The sequence below is a fragment of the Ceratotherium simum genome, chromosome X, assembly GCF_057802395.1.
Source record: "Ceratotherium simum simum isolate JZ-2026a chromosome X, ASM5780239v1, whole genome shotgun sequence".
NCBI classification, from domain to species: domain Eukaryota; kingdom Metazoa; phylum Chordata; class Mammalia; order Perissodactyla; family Rhinocerotidae; genus Ceratotherium; species Ceratotherium simum.
In genome coordinates, this window is record NC_141940.1 from 74,396,037 (window position 1) to 74,413,722 (window position 17,686).

Sequence of the window (17,686 nt, forward strand, 5' to 3'; positions counted from 1 at the left end):
TACAGACAAAAATGAATACAAACTAACATCCAGTTTCAAGCCCCAAGGACTATTTGTGGATAAACTTAGAAGTCACTGATTCCCCAGAGAGGGCACAGTAACGACTTGCCATTTCTTCAGCTCTTTAATAGACAGCTGTTCACTCAGCTTGCAGTGCCCTCTCCCCTGCAGCTGAATTTCTCTCATTGATTTTCAGTGTCCCTTGGCCCTCCTGTCTGATGAATGAGGAAACAGATCCAGAGAGATGGAGAGCTATCCACCACAAATGAGATAAAGAATTTGCAAGGACAAAACCCAGGCCCCTAACTTTACTTTGTGGCCAGAAGGAAGTGCTAACCTATGTTTAATGGCCTGGTGTCAAGGAGATTTTCCCAGTTTGCACAGCGTCCAAGGCCTGAGGCCACTCCTAATTCTTTCCTGGGCCCAGAAAATCAATTTTTCTATCCTTCACTACGCTTATCCATCACACTCCATCCCAAGCTTTGATCCCCTTCACCAAATGGAGCTTTGGACAAATGGCCCATAGAACACTGGGATTACACCCATGTGCCCCCTGGGGATTGGGACCCTCATCTATTACCCTAAATCACTTTATGAAAGGTTGCTCCCTCCACAGGCTCTTCAGGAGGGAGCAGTGTAATCAGGTGCCATTTCTTGGGTCAGGACCAAAGCTGTGCCAGGATGCTCAGTGGCCTTAGCAAATGCTCGTTAACCCACCTTCTCTGGCCACTCTCCTGTGAAACCCTTCTGCTGGCTCCACAGTCCTTCTGTCCGTCTGCCTCCTTGCTGCCCACCCCACAGAAGCCCCAACCTCAAGCCTCATCTACTTCTAGCTCTGAAGAGCCACCCCAGTGGAGGCAAACAACAGGAGTGGAAGTGGATGGGCACTGGCAGACCTGAGGAGTGCGCCTGGGGCAGGACAAGGACAAAAACAGAGGGAGAAAAGGGCTGGGAGATTGGCAGCATGAAGAAGGCAAGAATGACAGAAAAACAGAAAGGTAGAGAAACAAATGGGAGAAAGAGGAAGGAAAGACAGTCAAAAACATTTTTGAGGTGGAGAGAAAGTCTGCAGGAGCACTGTTCACTATAAGAAGGCTAGTGGCGTGTGGAGAAGGGGTTCTCAGCAGCCCTGGAACTGACTTTCAAAGAACCTACTGAGACAGAGCTCAAGTTTGGCAGTAGAACCAAACAGCTCAGCAGGGAAACAAGGGCCTGGGGCCCTGCAGGAGGGAATCAGATGGCAGGGTGTGGGAGGGGCCTCTTTGCAGTTTTTCAATGATATCTGGCTAGGAGAAAAACCAAAACAGCCCCCCGTCTTTTTACTCCTTTCAACTCCCTCCCGGTGTGGTGCCCCCACCCCCATCACCCGCCAAAGCAGGAAGTTAGCCATTGGCTGGTCTTGGCTGGCTCCACAGTGCCCCTATGTGGCCTGCACCGTATCTGCATTCTGGATATAAGAAGAGTTAGGCCTAAGACCGTACTCACTTCTACCTGACTATAGATGAAGTAGGTGCCGTCCACCAGTACCTCCAGCTCCCCGCTGCGGGGATGTAGCTTAAACACCTTGGGGTTCATAGTGATGCGAGACCAGTCATTGAGCACTCCACCTGAAAGATCTCAGTATGAGAGAAGGGCAGTCACTCAGTACATGTCAGAATAATCTAGGCAATAGAAACAAGAAATATCACACAGTACACAACCCCCCATCCCTATCCCAATGCAACCTGGATATCCCAGGAGGCCAAGCTTTAAGAACAGCATTTGGAAGCAGAGAAAGTGTTCTGTTTGTAAAGTGGCTGCCAGGCCTGCCTCAGGCCCCTGGGGTCTGTCCGTCTGTCTTCCTCTCTCCTTTCCTGACCCCTCCATCTGGAAGAGTCTTTAAGCAACACCTTCTAGCTGGAATTGATGGGGGGACTAAGAAGAGAGTGGGCATACTGCCCTATTTTCTTTGTTGTTCTGGGGCCTGCACAGGCAAAATTCAGACACTGAGTGGCAGGCTAGGTCTTATTTTTCCATTTTATTTCAGCAGCTGTAGCTCCTGAATCTCTTCTGTCCTACAGGTTCATGAGTTTTCTCCTTCTCCTTAAGAGATTCCTTTTTATAGTTCCTCCACTCCCACTCCTTTCTGGAAAGCCTCGCTGGGCACCCAGGAAACCACTCAGCTCAAGGAACTGTCTACCTGGAGAACCTTAGGGATCAGCAGTGAGTCACACTTCATGGCAGCTGGAGCAAGTGACCAGTAATAAGGCCTCATAGGGGAGAGGGATCTTTATGAGAGTAACAGACTGCCAAGCAGCACTAGAACCAGCCAACAGGATGGTGAGGGTGTCTGGGAGCTGAGGCACCCCTGGCAAAACATCTGCCTCTCAGCTCCACCCCATTTGGGGCAGAAGGGCAGTCACATCACCTTGGCTGGACAGTGGGAGCCAGCATGTGAAGGCAGAGGAAAAGCTTCCCTTTCTATCTTGCAGAAAGAGGGATGTTCCTTCACACCAGGAGAGGAGGGAGTCCAAGCCCATGGAGCCTTTTCCCCTCAAAGCCGTCCATTCTTCACCCAAGAAATTACGTTTTGAATATCCATCCTTGGCTAGTCTTAGGAGGCCTGCCTCTCTGAGGTGTGAAGAAACCAGCCTTCTGGAAAAGATGGCCATCTTCCCTCAAGGTGATTAAGTAGATGGGATAGGAGTTAGGAGGAGATGCCCTGGCTCTGCCCCTGCAAAGGACCACTCTGCATGATGTCCTTCCACCTCTGACCCCCTCACTTCTGATTCTGGTGGAACTAAAGAGCAGCATAGACTACTACTAGGGACTGGCACAGAGGGGTTGGAGCCAGTCTCGTTATGTGGTAGTGAGAGCAAAATCAGCAGCTTTTGGCACAGAATAAACACTGAGGTCCCCCATCCCGACACCCAAACAAATCTATTTCCTGCTTGTGTCACTCCTCCCTGAATAGACGGTGACCATGGCCCACCCAGGGCCTTGGGGCCAAGGCACCTGGTCCCAGCAGGACTGCTTAGGTTTGGTACCATTCTGTTCCTACTTATATTTCTGAGGCTATTAAGTCAGGCATCCAGGTGGCAGGCCAGGATATCGCTAAGCCCAATCTTTAAGGAAGCTTAGCACAGCCAGTTTGAGACTGACTGGGCTCTTAGAAGCCGTCCCGATGTAGCAGGTTTCCTAACCTTCATTTATTGTTTCTGCACTCACAGCTCCTCCCTTCCACTCCAAGCCCTGTAAGAATCTGGCATCTTGGCTGGCTTGCGGCTTCCCAAGGCTCCTGGGGGTTCATGCATTTTAGGCTTTGTGCACCTTGGGGAATGGACATTATTCAAAGCACTGTTCTTTACTGAACGTTCATGTCTCCTTGGGGAAGAAAATGAACCTAATCATTCAGTGGAGTGTACATACACATCACTGAAGTAGCACAGTGCAGTGGAAAGAGTCAGACAGATCTAGCTTTGAATCCCAACTCCTACACTTAACTGAAATCTTGGGCCAGTTAACCTCTCTGAGCTTCAGTTTCTGTCTCTGTAAAAAGGAGCTAATACCTACCTCATAGGATTGTTGTGAGGATCAAATAAAATAAAAGACAAAGACAGTATGTTGAAAACTCTCAAGTACCATACAAATATAAGGCAGTATGATTTATTATGGTATTTTCCAATCTCTCTGGGACTCTGTTTCCCCATCTTTTAAATGTAGAGATCACATTAAATCAGTGTTTCTTAACCTCCTTAAACCCATTCCCCTTTTTATAGACACCAGTATCTCATAATCCCTGGAGAGTCTAACATGCCCCCCACCTCCCTGAGAGAAATGTCCCCTCCACCCATTTTCTGTGTAGACCCATCAGACAAGAAGAATTTAGTTTTATGTAGTTTTTACCTTCTCTAATTAGTACTGTGAAAATGTTGATCAAACTACACATATCCCCATGGTGACTCTGATACAACCTCCATCTCCCAAGAATCCCCGGTCTAGATGATGTCTCAAGTCCCTTTCAGCTTCCTCATCAGTGATCCTAAATGCAATTTGGGTAAAGCAACCTGTCTTAGTACAAGCAATTACCCAGGACAGCCAGCAGAGGGCAAAATGGAGTAGAGAATGGCTCCCTAGTGCCAAGGGTACCTCAGGGAGCTGGGAGGAACTAGGCTGGGTGATTATTTGAAGGCTGGGGGTAAGGAAGAGGAGAAGCTCCTCTAGGGAGAGAGCCTGCTTTGACTCTTACCATTCTTGACTTGAATTGCTGACCCTTGGCCCTGTAGATGCACCACAGCTGGCTGGGAGATGAAAAGGATAGAGAGAATAGTCACTGTGAGAAATGGCTGCTTGCTCAGCCACCAGTTTCCGTGTTTCCACCTCTGATTTCTAGTCTCCTTTCATATCCCAATTCTGATCCCTCTTCCCTGTCTTGGGATGCTAGTAACCACATTGCTACTAGAGGGTAATATGATTTTGTAGGTCTGCCACTTCCTAGCTATGTGACCTCAGCCAAATATAATCCCTCTGAGCCTCATTTCACTAACTGTAAAATGGGAATTTATAAGAATCTCTGTCTGGCCTCTGTCACAGGGATGTCTGAAGATCAAATGAGGTGATGGATATAAAATTGCCCTGGAAGCCATCAAGCACTGTGCAGCTGTGTAGATTTAGCACTTTGGCCAAAAAGCTGTAGTGCGGGAGGCTGAGATGAGACAAGGCAAGGCAGCAGAATCTGCCAATAGAGACAGATTAGGAAGCTCAAAGAATAGGGAGGAGCCCTTGAGGCCATTAAGGCAAAAGCCCAGACTGGGCTTGGCCTGGAGCTGGTTGGCTGATTTTCAAGGACATACTCTTAAACTTCTAAGCTCCTGATCCCAGGCAGTTTGAGTGCCCACAAGGTGTCTGGAGTGGATAGGGAGTCGGAGGCCTAGGTGAATAGGCCTGACTGGCAGCCCATTTCAGCTGACTGCTGAACTTGAATACAGTGACCCTCTGTCTCCTGTGGAATGGGGAAAAATGGCCATGGCAAGACTCAGTTCCCCTAGCTAAAGGTGGGCCCTGGGGCAAAGCTTTTCTATTCATAGAGATGGGAGGGGGCTGTGAGTGAAAAACCTCAGAACCTCCAAGGTATCCTCACAAAATAAAGCCCCAGCAAATTTAATAGGGAGCAAACTCAAAGGTGGCTCTAGCCTGTGTCCTTCCCTTCTCCCCAGGAAGAGAGCAATTTCCAGCCAACCTGGTTTTCTCGAGTTCCAGCTTTATCAACAGCACCTGCAAAATAGGACAGGACAGTCAGGGGGTGAGCTCTTTCGACTTCCCTTTCTCCTCACCTAGGCAGCCAGTGGCCATAAGCCTTGCTCCCTACAGCCAAGCCCTGGGATAGGAGAAGACATCCCTTCCTTCTCTTACTTGTCCCTGACCTGCATCCTCAGTGGGCCTAGCACCCAGCAGGGAGACTGGCCTCTTGCCAATGCTGGCCAAAGGCAAGTCCCACTGAGCACACATAGAGACAGAAGAAAGTGTATTCCTGTCACTGTGTGACCCTGAGATGATGCTGTTTGCTTCTTTAGCCTTTTGCTCCCTATTAATTTTCTTCAAAGAGCATATTGCCACTTGTAACTATCTTGCTTCTTCGATTGTCTCTCTCCTCCTCTAGGACATAAACTCCATGTGAACAGGGACCACTTATCAATATATCTCCTGCACTTAGAAAGTGCTCAATGAATATTTGTGGAAAGATTGGATGAAAAAAATCCCTAATTCTGTCTCTTGTGGCCACGGTAACGCTGATTAGCCTGGTTTGAACTATGAGTCAAAGAATCTGAGTCCTGCTACAGAATTATTGAACCCAGAGAAATCAGCTGTAAAGAGTCCATTACTTTAAAGCCCCAAGATACAGGAGGGGAGAAGGAGAAGGAAATAACAACTGACCTAAGCCCAGGCAGTCTGACTCCGGTCAACTCCAATTAGGCAGTTTTGGATCTGCATCTATACCTTCTGGATGCCCTTCTGGGCCCAAGGGGAAAGATGCAAAGAGATTATATGCTATGCGAATGGGCAATGTGGTGGGGTAAGGATATAATGCAAGAAGCACTTGATTCCTCAACGGAATGGTCTTGGTGCCTGGGTTTGCTTTTCCACAGCCTGAGTGACTTGTAAGTTTGCAACTCCTTGACAATCAGTAACTACTTGTCTACCTCTATTGTAAAGGCACTTCAGAGTTCATGCGATGAGACTGTTCTAGGACTTGTTGTTTTGTCCAGTCCCCAACATTCCTCCCTATAGCCTGTTTCCAATCAAACATCAGCATGTGGAACTAGATTCTGGGAATCTGAGCAGTCCAAATCCATCCCCCACAGGAACTCCAGTGAACCCTCAGAGCCTCTGTCTCTGGCTCACATGAGTTTACTGGCCCACTACAGGGAGGCCTAGAGTCAGGGAGGGCTTGTGATGGAAGAGTTGATACAGGTCAAGAACAAGTGGCCTGTCCTTGACAAGTTGGTATAAACAAGAAGTTAGGGCAGGGCAGGCCCTACTGGCTTGTTCAATTCCTAGCTCTACACCGAGCTAGAACTGCATTTCTTATTGCACACCAATGCCATCACCACCATTTAAAACTGCTCTCAAGATCACCCACTCTTGCTCTATTAAAGTACTTGTAAGGAGCTTAGTGGGGGTGGAGAGACAGAGGAACTCACCAGAAGGTCCCTGGAGGCCAGGGGGTCCTTGAGGACCAGGAGGACCTGGAGGGCCAGGTGGTCCCATAACAGTTGTTCCTGGAATTCCAGGAATCCCTGGAATCCCTGGGGGTCCCTGGGGTCCGGGAGGTCCTGGAGGTCCTGGGGGGCCATTGGGCCCAGGAGGGCCTGCCTTCTTTCCTGAAAGACAAGATTTGGTGTTACATTTGTAGGTATTGACTGAGAATGTACCGTCAAGAGTTCTACAGACTTCCAATGACACAAAGTCAGCCCTCTGGGAGTTCTTGCTGTTAAAGAGGTAGACATCTTTATCACACATGATAGACACACACACTCCCTTCCCCCCTTCATGAATAATCACTTACAGAGCTGGGTTTAAAGGTCTAGAAATAAATGGCCCTCAAGGAGCTCAGTCTAGTGGGGAAATAGACACAGTCACAGGATAGTAGAAGTGCCACATTAATGGTAGGGACAAAAAGCTGAAGAGGTCAGGGAAGGCGTCAAAAAGGAGGTTACATTTCAGCTGAGTCCAAAGGATCAGAATTACCAAGTAGCCAGACCTACGGGTCACTTTTTAGAATTGAGAATTGGGCTATTGTTGAAGAGTATAGCTTTCATGTTTACTACCAGGTTTGGTGGACTTGATGTGGATGAGAAGAGGAAGCTAGGAGAACAGCCTGACCTTAGGAATAACATCAGCTCCAGGAAGGTTTCCTATAGGAATCAGGATATACAGGAACCGGGGGTTGGGATGGAAGTGGTGCTAGTTAGAAATGAGGAACGGGAAGGAGTTTGGGAGTTGAGAGGTGGCGGGGCGTGTGGCGGGGTGGGGGAGAGGGGGAGAGAGAGAGAGAGAGAAACATAAGGAAAGAAGGGGAGGCAGAGAAAGAGCTGAGGAGGGGGCAGCAGGCAGGTTTTGCTTTCTCAGCTGACCTCTCTAAACCCTATTTTTAAAGATCCTTGGGAAAGCAAATTCTGCAAACTCCCTTGGTAACATGTTCCGATATTTATCACCCCTCACTGTTAGAAAGTTCTTCTGTATATTTAACTGAAATCCCTCCCGTGGCAGTTTAAGCTCTTAATCAATTCTTTGTGTAGATAGAGAAGAATAGCTACCATCATACACATAATAACCCTCATATGCTCAAAGACATTAAGTCACCTATCAACCTCCATTATTATAGGCTAAATAATCCAGCTTCCCAGAGTCTTTCCTCAGAGGCCATATTCTTGAATGTATTATTAATCAAGCCCACCAACTTTTCCCCTATTCCTCCTCACTGTCTTTTCAGAACAGTCTCGGCCTTCCCAGTCCATATTCCAGTCCTTCCAACATTCCTACCAGAATGTAGTTATGTTAACTGAGTCATAATTGTGGTCTTGAATCAAAACCTCCAGTCCTCCTGTTTACTTCCTCTGCTCTGTGCAGCCCGATTCAAGCACTACAGTTGGTCACAGGTGGGAGTCTTCTTCCCTTCATCACTTTCTTACAATTTTGTGGAAGTCCCAGGAATGGAAGCCTTTTACCAGACTCCATCACAGTGTCTTCACCTGTGGTATTTTCTTAGTTTTAAATATAAACCTCTTAAGTCTCACTTAAATACCTTCTTACTGACTCCAACTTCCTGCTCCTCAGACTCTTTGGCAGGAGAATCCTATCCTGATTCATCAGGTCCTTCTTTAAGAATAATGCCGTATGTTGAAGAAACCCAATCTCTATGGCAACACCACTCAAGAGGCCAGTTGACCTGTCTGACCACATCTGCGTTTGGAATGAAACAATGGGGTCATTGTGGGGCCCCTTCCCCAGGGAGGAAAGAAAGGAAGGTCCAGAGAGCCTTTTCTCAGCGAGAGTCCCCATAGCCTTAAAGAACTAGAGGCAGGAGATTTAGCATTTTCCCTGCACTTAGCAGCAAAAGATTAGATCTGCCCAGTTTCTAGATCTAGCTAATTTCAAGATGCTGAACAGGAAAGCCATCTCCCTTCAGATTTGGGCAGCCTCCAAGTCAGGCTTATTCAGTGCCCAAGTTTCAATTCCAGCTAGTGTAGTGGAAAGAACACGGAATCTGTAGTCAGGAGATAAGGCTGAAAGCCCCAGCTCTACCATGGACACACTTTGGGCAAATCCCTTCCTCTCCCTGAGCCTTAGTTTCTCCATCAGTGAAATGAGGAGCTTGGCCTCGATGATTTCTCTCTCTGTTTCCTCCCAAGACTGAGGTTCCATAAGGAGGGCTGCCTTACCCCTGGTAGTCAGGAAACTTCCCTAGCCTGGTTGTAAGGTTTGCTTCTCCCTCACTGTTCTCTGGGTGGTGTAGACACAGAGGACAGTGCATATTAGGTGGTCCTATGTCCCAGAATTTCTAGGCCTAACAGTGATTTTCGAGCTAGAGGGTGTTCTGGGGGTAGTACAAACTTCAGTGTCAAGACTATGAGTCTCCCGTGATTGCTAATATAATTTTGGAAGAATTACAGCCAGAAACTCCTCCAGTCAAAGAGAATAATGGTTGCAGTGTAAACAGAGAATGTTCACTTATGAAAATGTTAGAAGGCATTTGGGAAAAAGCTCCTGCTGTGATCTAGTTCTGCAGCTGGTCCTCTTTGCTCCTCTGCAACCAGGTTTAGGCAAATGTGCTTCTTGTACTTGCATACTTACTGAAAGTTGGAGAGGAGCATGTACCAAATAACCCCTGGACCAAGAGGATGACTAGAGGATTGAATTCTTTCTCTGGATTTCCTTCTTTAACAGAACACCTCATGATAAAAAGCCCAGAGACTTTTGTACTTAGAAAGTTACCCTGTTAGTCTTAGATGAAAGAATATATACATTCTTTTCAAAGCTAAATTTCATGAAAGGAGCATTTTCCTAACCTTTAGGCGAAGCCCAAATTGCTGAAAGAACAACTAAAAGCGAGTGAGCAAAAGTGAGTGAGAGAGAGAAAAAGTGTGTGTGCATGAGTGAATTAGTTGCGAGAGGGGGAAAATTCCATTAAAGGATGGAAATTAAATGAACGACTCAACTTACCTCTTTAGGCATGTGTCTTTTCACTGTGTCCAAGGAAATCTGTATTAAATGGCTTCTAAATTACTTTCAGCCAAAATAAATGTTTAGGACCTGTATGTATTCTCCTCCCAATAATGGCCCAATACAAGGTAGCAGTACCAGGCAGTGATCCGGGTACTGTCAATGCCCTGTCAGAGGCATTGGAATCTCTGAGTTGTAATTCCAGAGATTCTAGCCTAGACAATCACCTTCTATTGCCACTAGCAAGTGTGTTCTCTCAGTGCTTACCCATTGGATAACACTGCAACTGGGTGCTGCCCCCTACCACACACATGCTCTACACTCTGTTAAATCACTAGCCTACTTGCTGTTCTTCTAAACATGCCATGTTCTTTCATACCTCTGAAAGATTTGAGTATGCTGTTCCCTTTGCTAGAATGTCCTTCCCTCTATTTTTTTTATCACCCTTCAAAATCCAGGTCAAATGCTGTTTTCTCTGAGATGTGGTCCCTCACTTTTCCAGAGAGAACTACTTGCTCCTTCTCTGTGCTGCCACAGCACACTGTTCATGCTTCTATGATAGCATTTTTTACACTGTACTGTAATTATTTGTGTGTACTTCCACGATTCAAATTACACTGGGAGATTTTTGAGGGCAGAAATCATTTTTCTTTATCTCTATATCTCTATTCCTGACAAATATAAGATGCTTATTCACTGTCTAGTGAATGAGCAAGTGGAAAAAAATGAGTGTCTGTAATTAAAAAGTGCTCTCAAGTCTACCTATTAAGAAGGGAAGTTATCCCTGGGTTTGTGTTAGGAGCAGAGGGTGTCCATGTCCAAACCAGGTGAGCTTTCTAGGTTTCTTATAATTTGGTGTTAAAGGGATGTGGCAAGAGTTAAAAAGTACATGCTTAAAAAGTCAAATTTAGTTTCTTAAAAGACAGAATATCTTGGTGAATGCCCAGGCCCTACAGAGAAAGATTTCCTCACTGATTCCAGCTCTCTGGCTGTTTTCCAACTTTGTTCAGCTCAGGTCCTCAGGAGGCCAAGCCTTTCCTCAGCTTCTTTACAACAGGGACACAGATTTTCCATGTGATCCATGGCACCTCAAGCCACCAGAGTACCCTAGTGTTCAGAGAAGTGGTAGGTGGTGGCTGAAGCCCGTCTTTTTGGCCTAGTCTGGGGTTGATAATATACTCTATAAAGGTCCAGAAATCTTAACAGACAGAATCGTTTCACTTAAAGCATTTTAATGAAAAATCATTGATTTCACTCTATCTTCCTTCCAGGTCAGAACACAGAAATGAATAGATATTTAAAACTGGTTTTGTAGTTGGTTCTTTTAGTCCTAAGGAGTGGACCATATTGCCTAGTCTTGTCTTTTAGAACCTGTTCTGTCTTTGGGTTTTCCTCTTCATGTAAGCAAGCACTCGTACAAGCTCTTGGGCCAGTCCCATTACAAGTACAATGGAGACTTACTGACCCAACAATGCACAATGTACCGTTCAACTAGAAGCTTCTTTAAAAAGGCTGAAAGATCAGGCTATTACTCCAGCTTAGTTTTTCATTATAGAGAAAATGATATTGAAACCCCAAAGCAAGAAATACCTTCCCTGACTATCTGAGAAATAGGATAGGGATGGCTTTTAGGCCAAGAAATAGGGTACTGACATCTCTCAGGAGGTAGCATACCTAGTCCCTACAAGCTGTCTCAGGACCTCATTCATACCTGATTACTGATTTGATAAAGGAAGGGAAAAAAGGAGAAAGGAGAAGGACAGGGGAAAGAGTAAGGAAGAATGAAGGAAAGAGATGTAAACTGAGTTGTACAAAAGAGGGAGCAAGAAAGAAAAACCAAAATGACTTTCACATGTCGCTAGAGAAGCAATTCTATCTTTCATGGATCATCACTGAAAAACGATTTCTATTTCTTGTTCTTTGGAAGCTAAAATACTCAAGAAGATCACACGTAGTTGAATAAAATAATGGACAACCAGCATTGAAAGAATATAATATCAAAATCCTACTCCTTTGATTTTTTTTCTTCTAATTTTAGAAAAGACACAACATGACAGCAATTTTATAAAACCAAAAGCTTAACTTACCCTTTTTCTTATTTTTAACTGGACCTGTTAAAAAAAGAAAATGGCAAATTAAGTCACTGGAAATTAACAGAAAGTTCATTCTTCAAGACAGTCACAGGAGGGACCTTCAAGATACTGCAAATTTGAGGGAGCCCCACACCAAGGGTCAGGTTATTGGCAAGGTATCTCCTAACTATCCAACCTCTCTAGTCTGTTTCTGACTGTTGTAACAAGAAAGGTACAAGGAAGAGTCTTCCCTAGGAAGAAAAATCTTTCAGCCCCAGTCTGTGGAGTGAGGGAATGGGTGCTTCTCCATAGAGATGAAATGCCCAGAAACGCAGAACTCAACAACCTTAGGACGGCATTTCATTAATTCTGCGAGTCCTGAGATTGAAGAGTCATGCATTCAGGGGGGGAACTGACATGAAGTCTCATGTGTTGCAGCTGGAAGGAAAAAAGGGTCATTTTCACGGACGGAGCAGAGCAGTGGCAGTTTACTTTTTAGTCTCTTCCTTATTGTGATTTAGATTGCTAGTTATTAAAACAGTGCAACCATAATACATTCATCTAGGGGCCACATGCACTCCCCCTGTAATTTACCATAAGTCAACAAACACTTTAAAAGAAGTGTCAACAGTTTCATCGACAGTGAAATCACAAGCATTTTTGGGAATTATTTCTAAAGAAAACAATTCTAATCAGTTGAGGGCACTCAGAGAGCCCAAGACTTTTCTCATATAGTTAGGTGACAACCTCTCCCCAGACATACAGTTTAGGTATCTCCCAGACATGTTTTACCCTCCTGCGGACTCAATTCTCTTCATTCTGTAGGTAGATTTGATTTTCTTTAGATACAGGTATTTTAAATCTGTTCCAAACTCCCATGAAGACACTATTCGACAACATTAGACCACTGTTATTGCCCTCAGGAACCTACAAAAAGAATACCAAGCATTTGTATATTGTTTTATAGTTTATAATAGACCTATTTCCATCTATCATCTCATTTTATCCTTGCAACAAGCCTGGAATGATCTTTACCTATAAGAGCAGGCTCTATCAGAGGTTCTACCTGAGCAGGCTCAATCAGAAGTCAGCAAAGTCTCTAACCTGGAGGGCTGCCAGTGTGGCCATCAGAGCTTTCACAGGTCCCTTGAAAACCAGTGTCTGTGTAGACTTCCCTGACAAAGTAATTTAACATGCATCAGTAGATATTATTATATGCAGGGGATATTTTAGGTTGGGTTTAGCAAGCTACTGCACTCAAGGTCATGAATCTCCATTCTTTTATCCTTGTTTTTTCTCCTTTTCTCTCCTCCCAGTCCAAAGAAGTTTCTTTGCTGCTTATCCTTTAGTTTTTTAACAGCATTGAGAGTTCTTGAGAATGTGCATGGAGGTTCTGGCAAGGAAGCACAGCTATGCAGATATGACTGACTAAGAGGCAGCAACTCAACCCGACAAGGGCGACCTCCTTGAACAAGAAAGTTATCTGGGGAAGGGTTTACACAGAAAGGCCCAACCTCATCAGCCAGCTACCATCCAGCCAGTCAGGCACTTCAGCCTGGGAGAGCAGTGGGACGACAGCCATTACAGCCACATTGCCCTCATAGACAAGTTGTGCTAGCCCTGGCCAAGTTTCTGACCATTTCATCTGGTTAAAGGGTTAGCACTGTTACATCAGACTTCAAAGCAGGCTTTGAGGAAATCAGACCATCACCAAGAAACCAGTCCTTACTGAGCATGCCTATGGAAGGTAGCACAGTAAATAATGAAACACAACTCTATCCTCAAGGAACTTACAGTTGGATAGGAAAATACAAAAGAGGGGAGACTTAAGGAATTATACTGACTAGTTGAGAAAAAAAAAAAAAACTTCCTAGAGGAAGTTTGACCTAAATCCACAAGTGAAAAGAGGGAAAGGGAAATTTAAACATTTTTCTTAACTTCTATTATTATTATTATTATTGCTGAGGAAGATTTGCCCTGAGCTAACATCTGTGCCAGTCTTCCTCTATTTTGTATGTGGGCTGCTGCCACAGCACGGCTGACGAGTGGTGTAGGTCTGCACCTGGGATCCGAACCTGTGAACCCAGGCTGCCAAAGTGGATGAGCTGAACCTAACCACTATGCCATAGGGCCAGCCCCCCAACTTCTATTATTTTTATACAGGAAATACCTATTAATTATACATATGTAAATGCATGCATATATACATACATAAAAAAGGGGAGCAAAAAGGAAAAAATAGCTTATTAGATTACCCATAATTAGCCACTATTAACATTTTTATGCATATCGAGAAATTATCTATGCATATAAATATGTACTTCTAAAAAATGGGATCAAATAAAAGTGTTTGATAACTTTTTCTGTCAATAACTACATTTCTACATTGTCATTTTTAATATGGATACAGTAGCATTGTATAGGTAACTCTTTATATTTTTTATAGTACTTTTATGATTTCATTTTTTTAAATATTTAAATCTTTAACTAATCTGGTATGGATTTTGGGATACAGTGTGAGGTAAGGATCTAACTCAAATTTTTATTTTTCAAAATGACCATGACGTGAAGAGTGCTGAGAGCAACAGGGGCTCAAAGCCAGTTCTTTCTTCCACTCCTTCCTGTGTCACAGAAAAGCTCTCAGAGAGCATATACTCAGTGGACAAATGAGGCTAAAAAAGTATGGGCAAGATTGTCATTAGATGGTATCACATTTCCCACAAATGTTAACAAGTACATCATCTCAGCAGTATAGGAGTTCCTTCTTGTTCTAATATAGATCACCACGGCCAGTAAATAATTCTTATGAGTTTCAACATGGACCTCTAAGCCCTGGCTCTATATCTGCCACACCCATTTCTTTTGCTTGAGGCCATTGTAGTTTTCCAGCTTCTAGAGAGAGAATGCCAGGGAGCTAGAACTATCCCATACTAGATATGAGCATCTTGACCCAGAGCAAAAACAGTAACCTCTGCTGAGTTCTATAACCTTTTAGACATATTGAATTATTTTCTCTATTATGCTTCAAAACCTTTTTCACACCTACTCAGAGCACTACCACTGTCACATGTCTGTTTCTATGGTAACAGGCTACATTTCTACATCATTCTAATTCCCTCTATTTGTAATCATCATGCTTTCTGAAGGCAAAACCACAAATGTATCAGAATGGGACAGACAGCTGTGTAATCCCTGGGACTGCTTTGATAGGAGTAAAATTGAGATCTGACAGGTTTTGCTCAATGTGGGCAGGCAATTTGCTGTCTGTCATTAAGAAATGGGGGTCTTGTCACAGCATCAGGGCCATGGAAGCCAGCAGCAGTCCTAGCCAGATTCTGGTCCTGACTCAACCACAAACTGACCACAGGGCAAGTGAACCTTTTCTTATGATTCTTCGTCTTCTAAATTAGGGAACACTATATATTTTGTCTCTATTCATGGGTTTGGGTTCTGATGAAGATAAATGACATAACTAAAGCTAACATTTATTAAATATATATGAGCCATGCACTGTGTTAGTTGCTATAAATATCTCATTTAGGTCTTATAATAATCCAGCAAAATAGATAATATTATGCTTATTTTATTTATTTATGTATGTATGTATGTATGTGAGGAAGATCAGCCCTGAGGTATGTACGTATGTATGTGAGGAAGATCAGCCCTGAGCTAACATCCGTGCTAATCCTCCTCTTTTTGCTGAGGAAGACCGGCTCTGAGCTAACATCTATTGCCAATCCTCCTCCTTTTGTTTCCCCCAAAGCCCCAGTAGATAGTTGCATGTCATAGTTGCACATCCTTCTAGTTGCTGTATGTGGGACGCGGCCTCAGCATGGCCGGAGAAGCGGTGCGTCGGTGTGCGCCCAGGATCTGAACCCGGGCCGCCAGTAGCGGAGCGCGCTCACTTAACCGCTAAGCCATGGGGCCGGCCCATATGCTTATTTTAAAGATGAAGAGATGGATTAAATAAATTGTACAAGGTCACATAGCTCATAGGTATTTTAACATAAGCTGAAACTTCAGAAAGATTCATTTATTCTAGATATGTTTTGAATACTTAAAAATAAATTTATATACTTCCAGTTTCTGGTTTGACATGTCAAGAGCTTGGAAGTTGTCACTCCCATACTCACAACAAGAAAAAAGTTGAACAAACTTAAATCAACTCTTCTTAGATCCATCAGAGAATTGAGGTCACAATGCAAACTGCTGGTTTGAAAGATGGAGAGACAGACGGGTAGATACAGAGAATCATAGCATACCAGGAGTAGAAGCCTGCAGCTGAAGCCAGTATCAGTAAGAACACTTTAAAACTGTAATTGACAGACTGCAAGAGGCTCAGTGTGAACTAATTTAAGACCTAAAAACTCCAAGGGGGGCCAGTCTTGAGGGGCCCCCAGGCTTTCATGACTTTTACCTTTAAGAGCTCTACCAGGTTCTCACTGTGAAGACTGGAGAAAGATTCTCTTGTGCTTCCAGCAAGGGGAGAGGAAAATAAATAAAATCAGAAATGAAGGAGGAGAAGTTACAACTGATACCTCAGAAATACAAAGGATCATAAGAGACTACTATGAACAATTGTATGTCAACAAATTGGACAAATTAGAAGAAATGGATAAGTTTCTAGAAACATACAACCTACCAAGATTGAATCAAGATGAAATAGAAAATCTGAACAGATTGATTACTAGTAAGGATATTGAATCAATAATCAAAAACCTCACAACAAACAAAAGTCTCAGCAAAGAAATAGAGAAAGAAAATTAGAGAAAAAGAAAAAGAGATAAAAGTGTCAGAATAGAAATGGAAGATATAAAGAAGAACCAAATGGAAATTTAAGAACTAAAATACAATAACCAAAATAAAAAACTCAATGGATAGGCTCAACAGCAGAATGGCAGGGATAGAAGAAAAAAAACCGTGAACTTGAAGACAGAACAATAAAAATTACTCCATCTGAACAACAGAGAGAAAATAGACTAAAAACAAAAATGAATCAAGAAAATGAGAAGACAAGCCACAGATTGGCAGAAAATATTTGCAAAACACATACCTGATAAAGGACTGTTATCCAAAATATTAAAAGAAACAATAAGAAAACAAACAATACAATTAAAAAAATGGGCCAAAGACCTTAACAGACACACCTCATCAAAAAAGATATACAGATGGCAAGAAAGCATATGAAAAGATGCTCCACATCATATTTCATCAGGGAAATACAAATTAAAACAACAATGATGGGGCTGGCCTGGTGGCATAGTGGTTAAGTGTGTGCGCTCAGCTTTGGCGGCCTGGGGTTCGCAGGTTTGGATCCCGGGTGCGCACCGACACACCGCTTGTCAAGCCATGCTGTGGCGGCATCCCATATAAAACAGAGGAATATGGGCACAGATGTTAGCCCAGGGCCAATCTTCCTCAGCAAAAAGAGGAGGATTGGTGTTGGATGTTAGCTCAGGGCTAATCTTCACACACACACACACACAAAAACAATGAGATATCACTACACACTTATTAGAATGGCCAAAATCTGAAACACTGACGTCATCAAATGCTGGTGAGGATGTGGAGCAGCAAGAACTCTCATTCATTGCTGGTGGGAATGCAAAATGGTACAGCTACTTTGGAAGACAGTTTGGTGGTTTCTTACAAAACTACACATACTCTTACTAAGCAATCCAGCCATCATGCCCCTTGGTATTTACCCAAAGGAATTGAAAAGTTATCTGCACACAAAAACTGGCACATAGGTGTTTATAGCAGCTTTATATATGGTTGCCAAGACTTGGAAACAACCAAGATGTCCTTCAGTAAGTGAATGGATAAAGTGTGGTACATGTAAACAATGGAATATTATTCAGCACTAAAAATAAATGAGCTATCAAGCCATGAAAAGCCATGGAAGAACCTTA

The 17,686-nt window shown here is 43.8% G+C and overlaps 1 protein-coding gene across 5 annotated transcripts in view; it reads right to left on the reverse strand.

Annotated features, from left to right (window-relative positions):
• Window positions 1-17,686, reverse strand: part of EDA (ectodysplasin A) — a 362,062-nt gene that overhangs the window by 1,032 nt on the left and 343,344 nt on the right. Inside the window, exons 3-7 of one of the 5 annotated variants that reach the window (XM_087426772.1) lie at window positions 11,790-11,813; window positions 6,681-6,860; window positions 5,219-5,253; window positions 4,229-4,280; window positions 1,492-1,607 (exon numbers count right to left, since the gene is read on the reverse strand). In XM_087426772.1, coding sequence (XP_087282898.1) covers window positions 1,492-1,607; window positions 4,229-4,280; window positions 5,219-5,253; window positions 6,681-6,860; window positions 11,790-11,813 — 407 coding nt within the window. Of the gene's footprint in view, window positions 1-1,485; window positions 1,617-4,228; window positions 4,281-5,218; window positions 5,254-6,680; window positions 6,861-11,789; window positions 11,814-17,686 lie in introns of all 5 variants that reach the window. The other 4 variants (XM_087426771.1, XM_014794923.2, XM_087426770.1 and 1 more) reach the window with 4 other exon arrangements.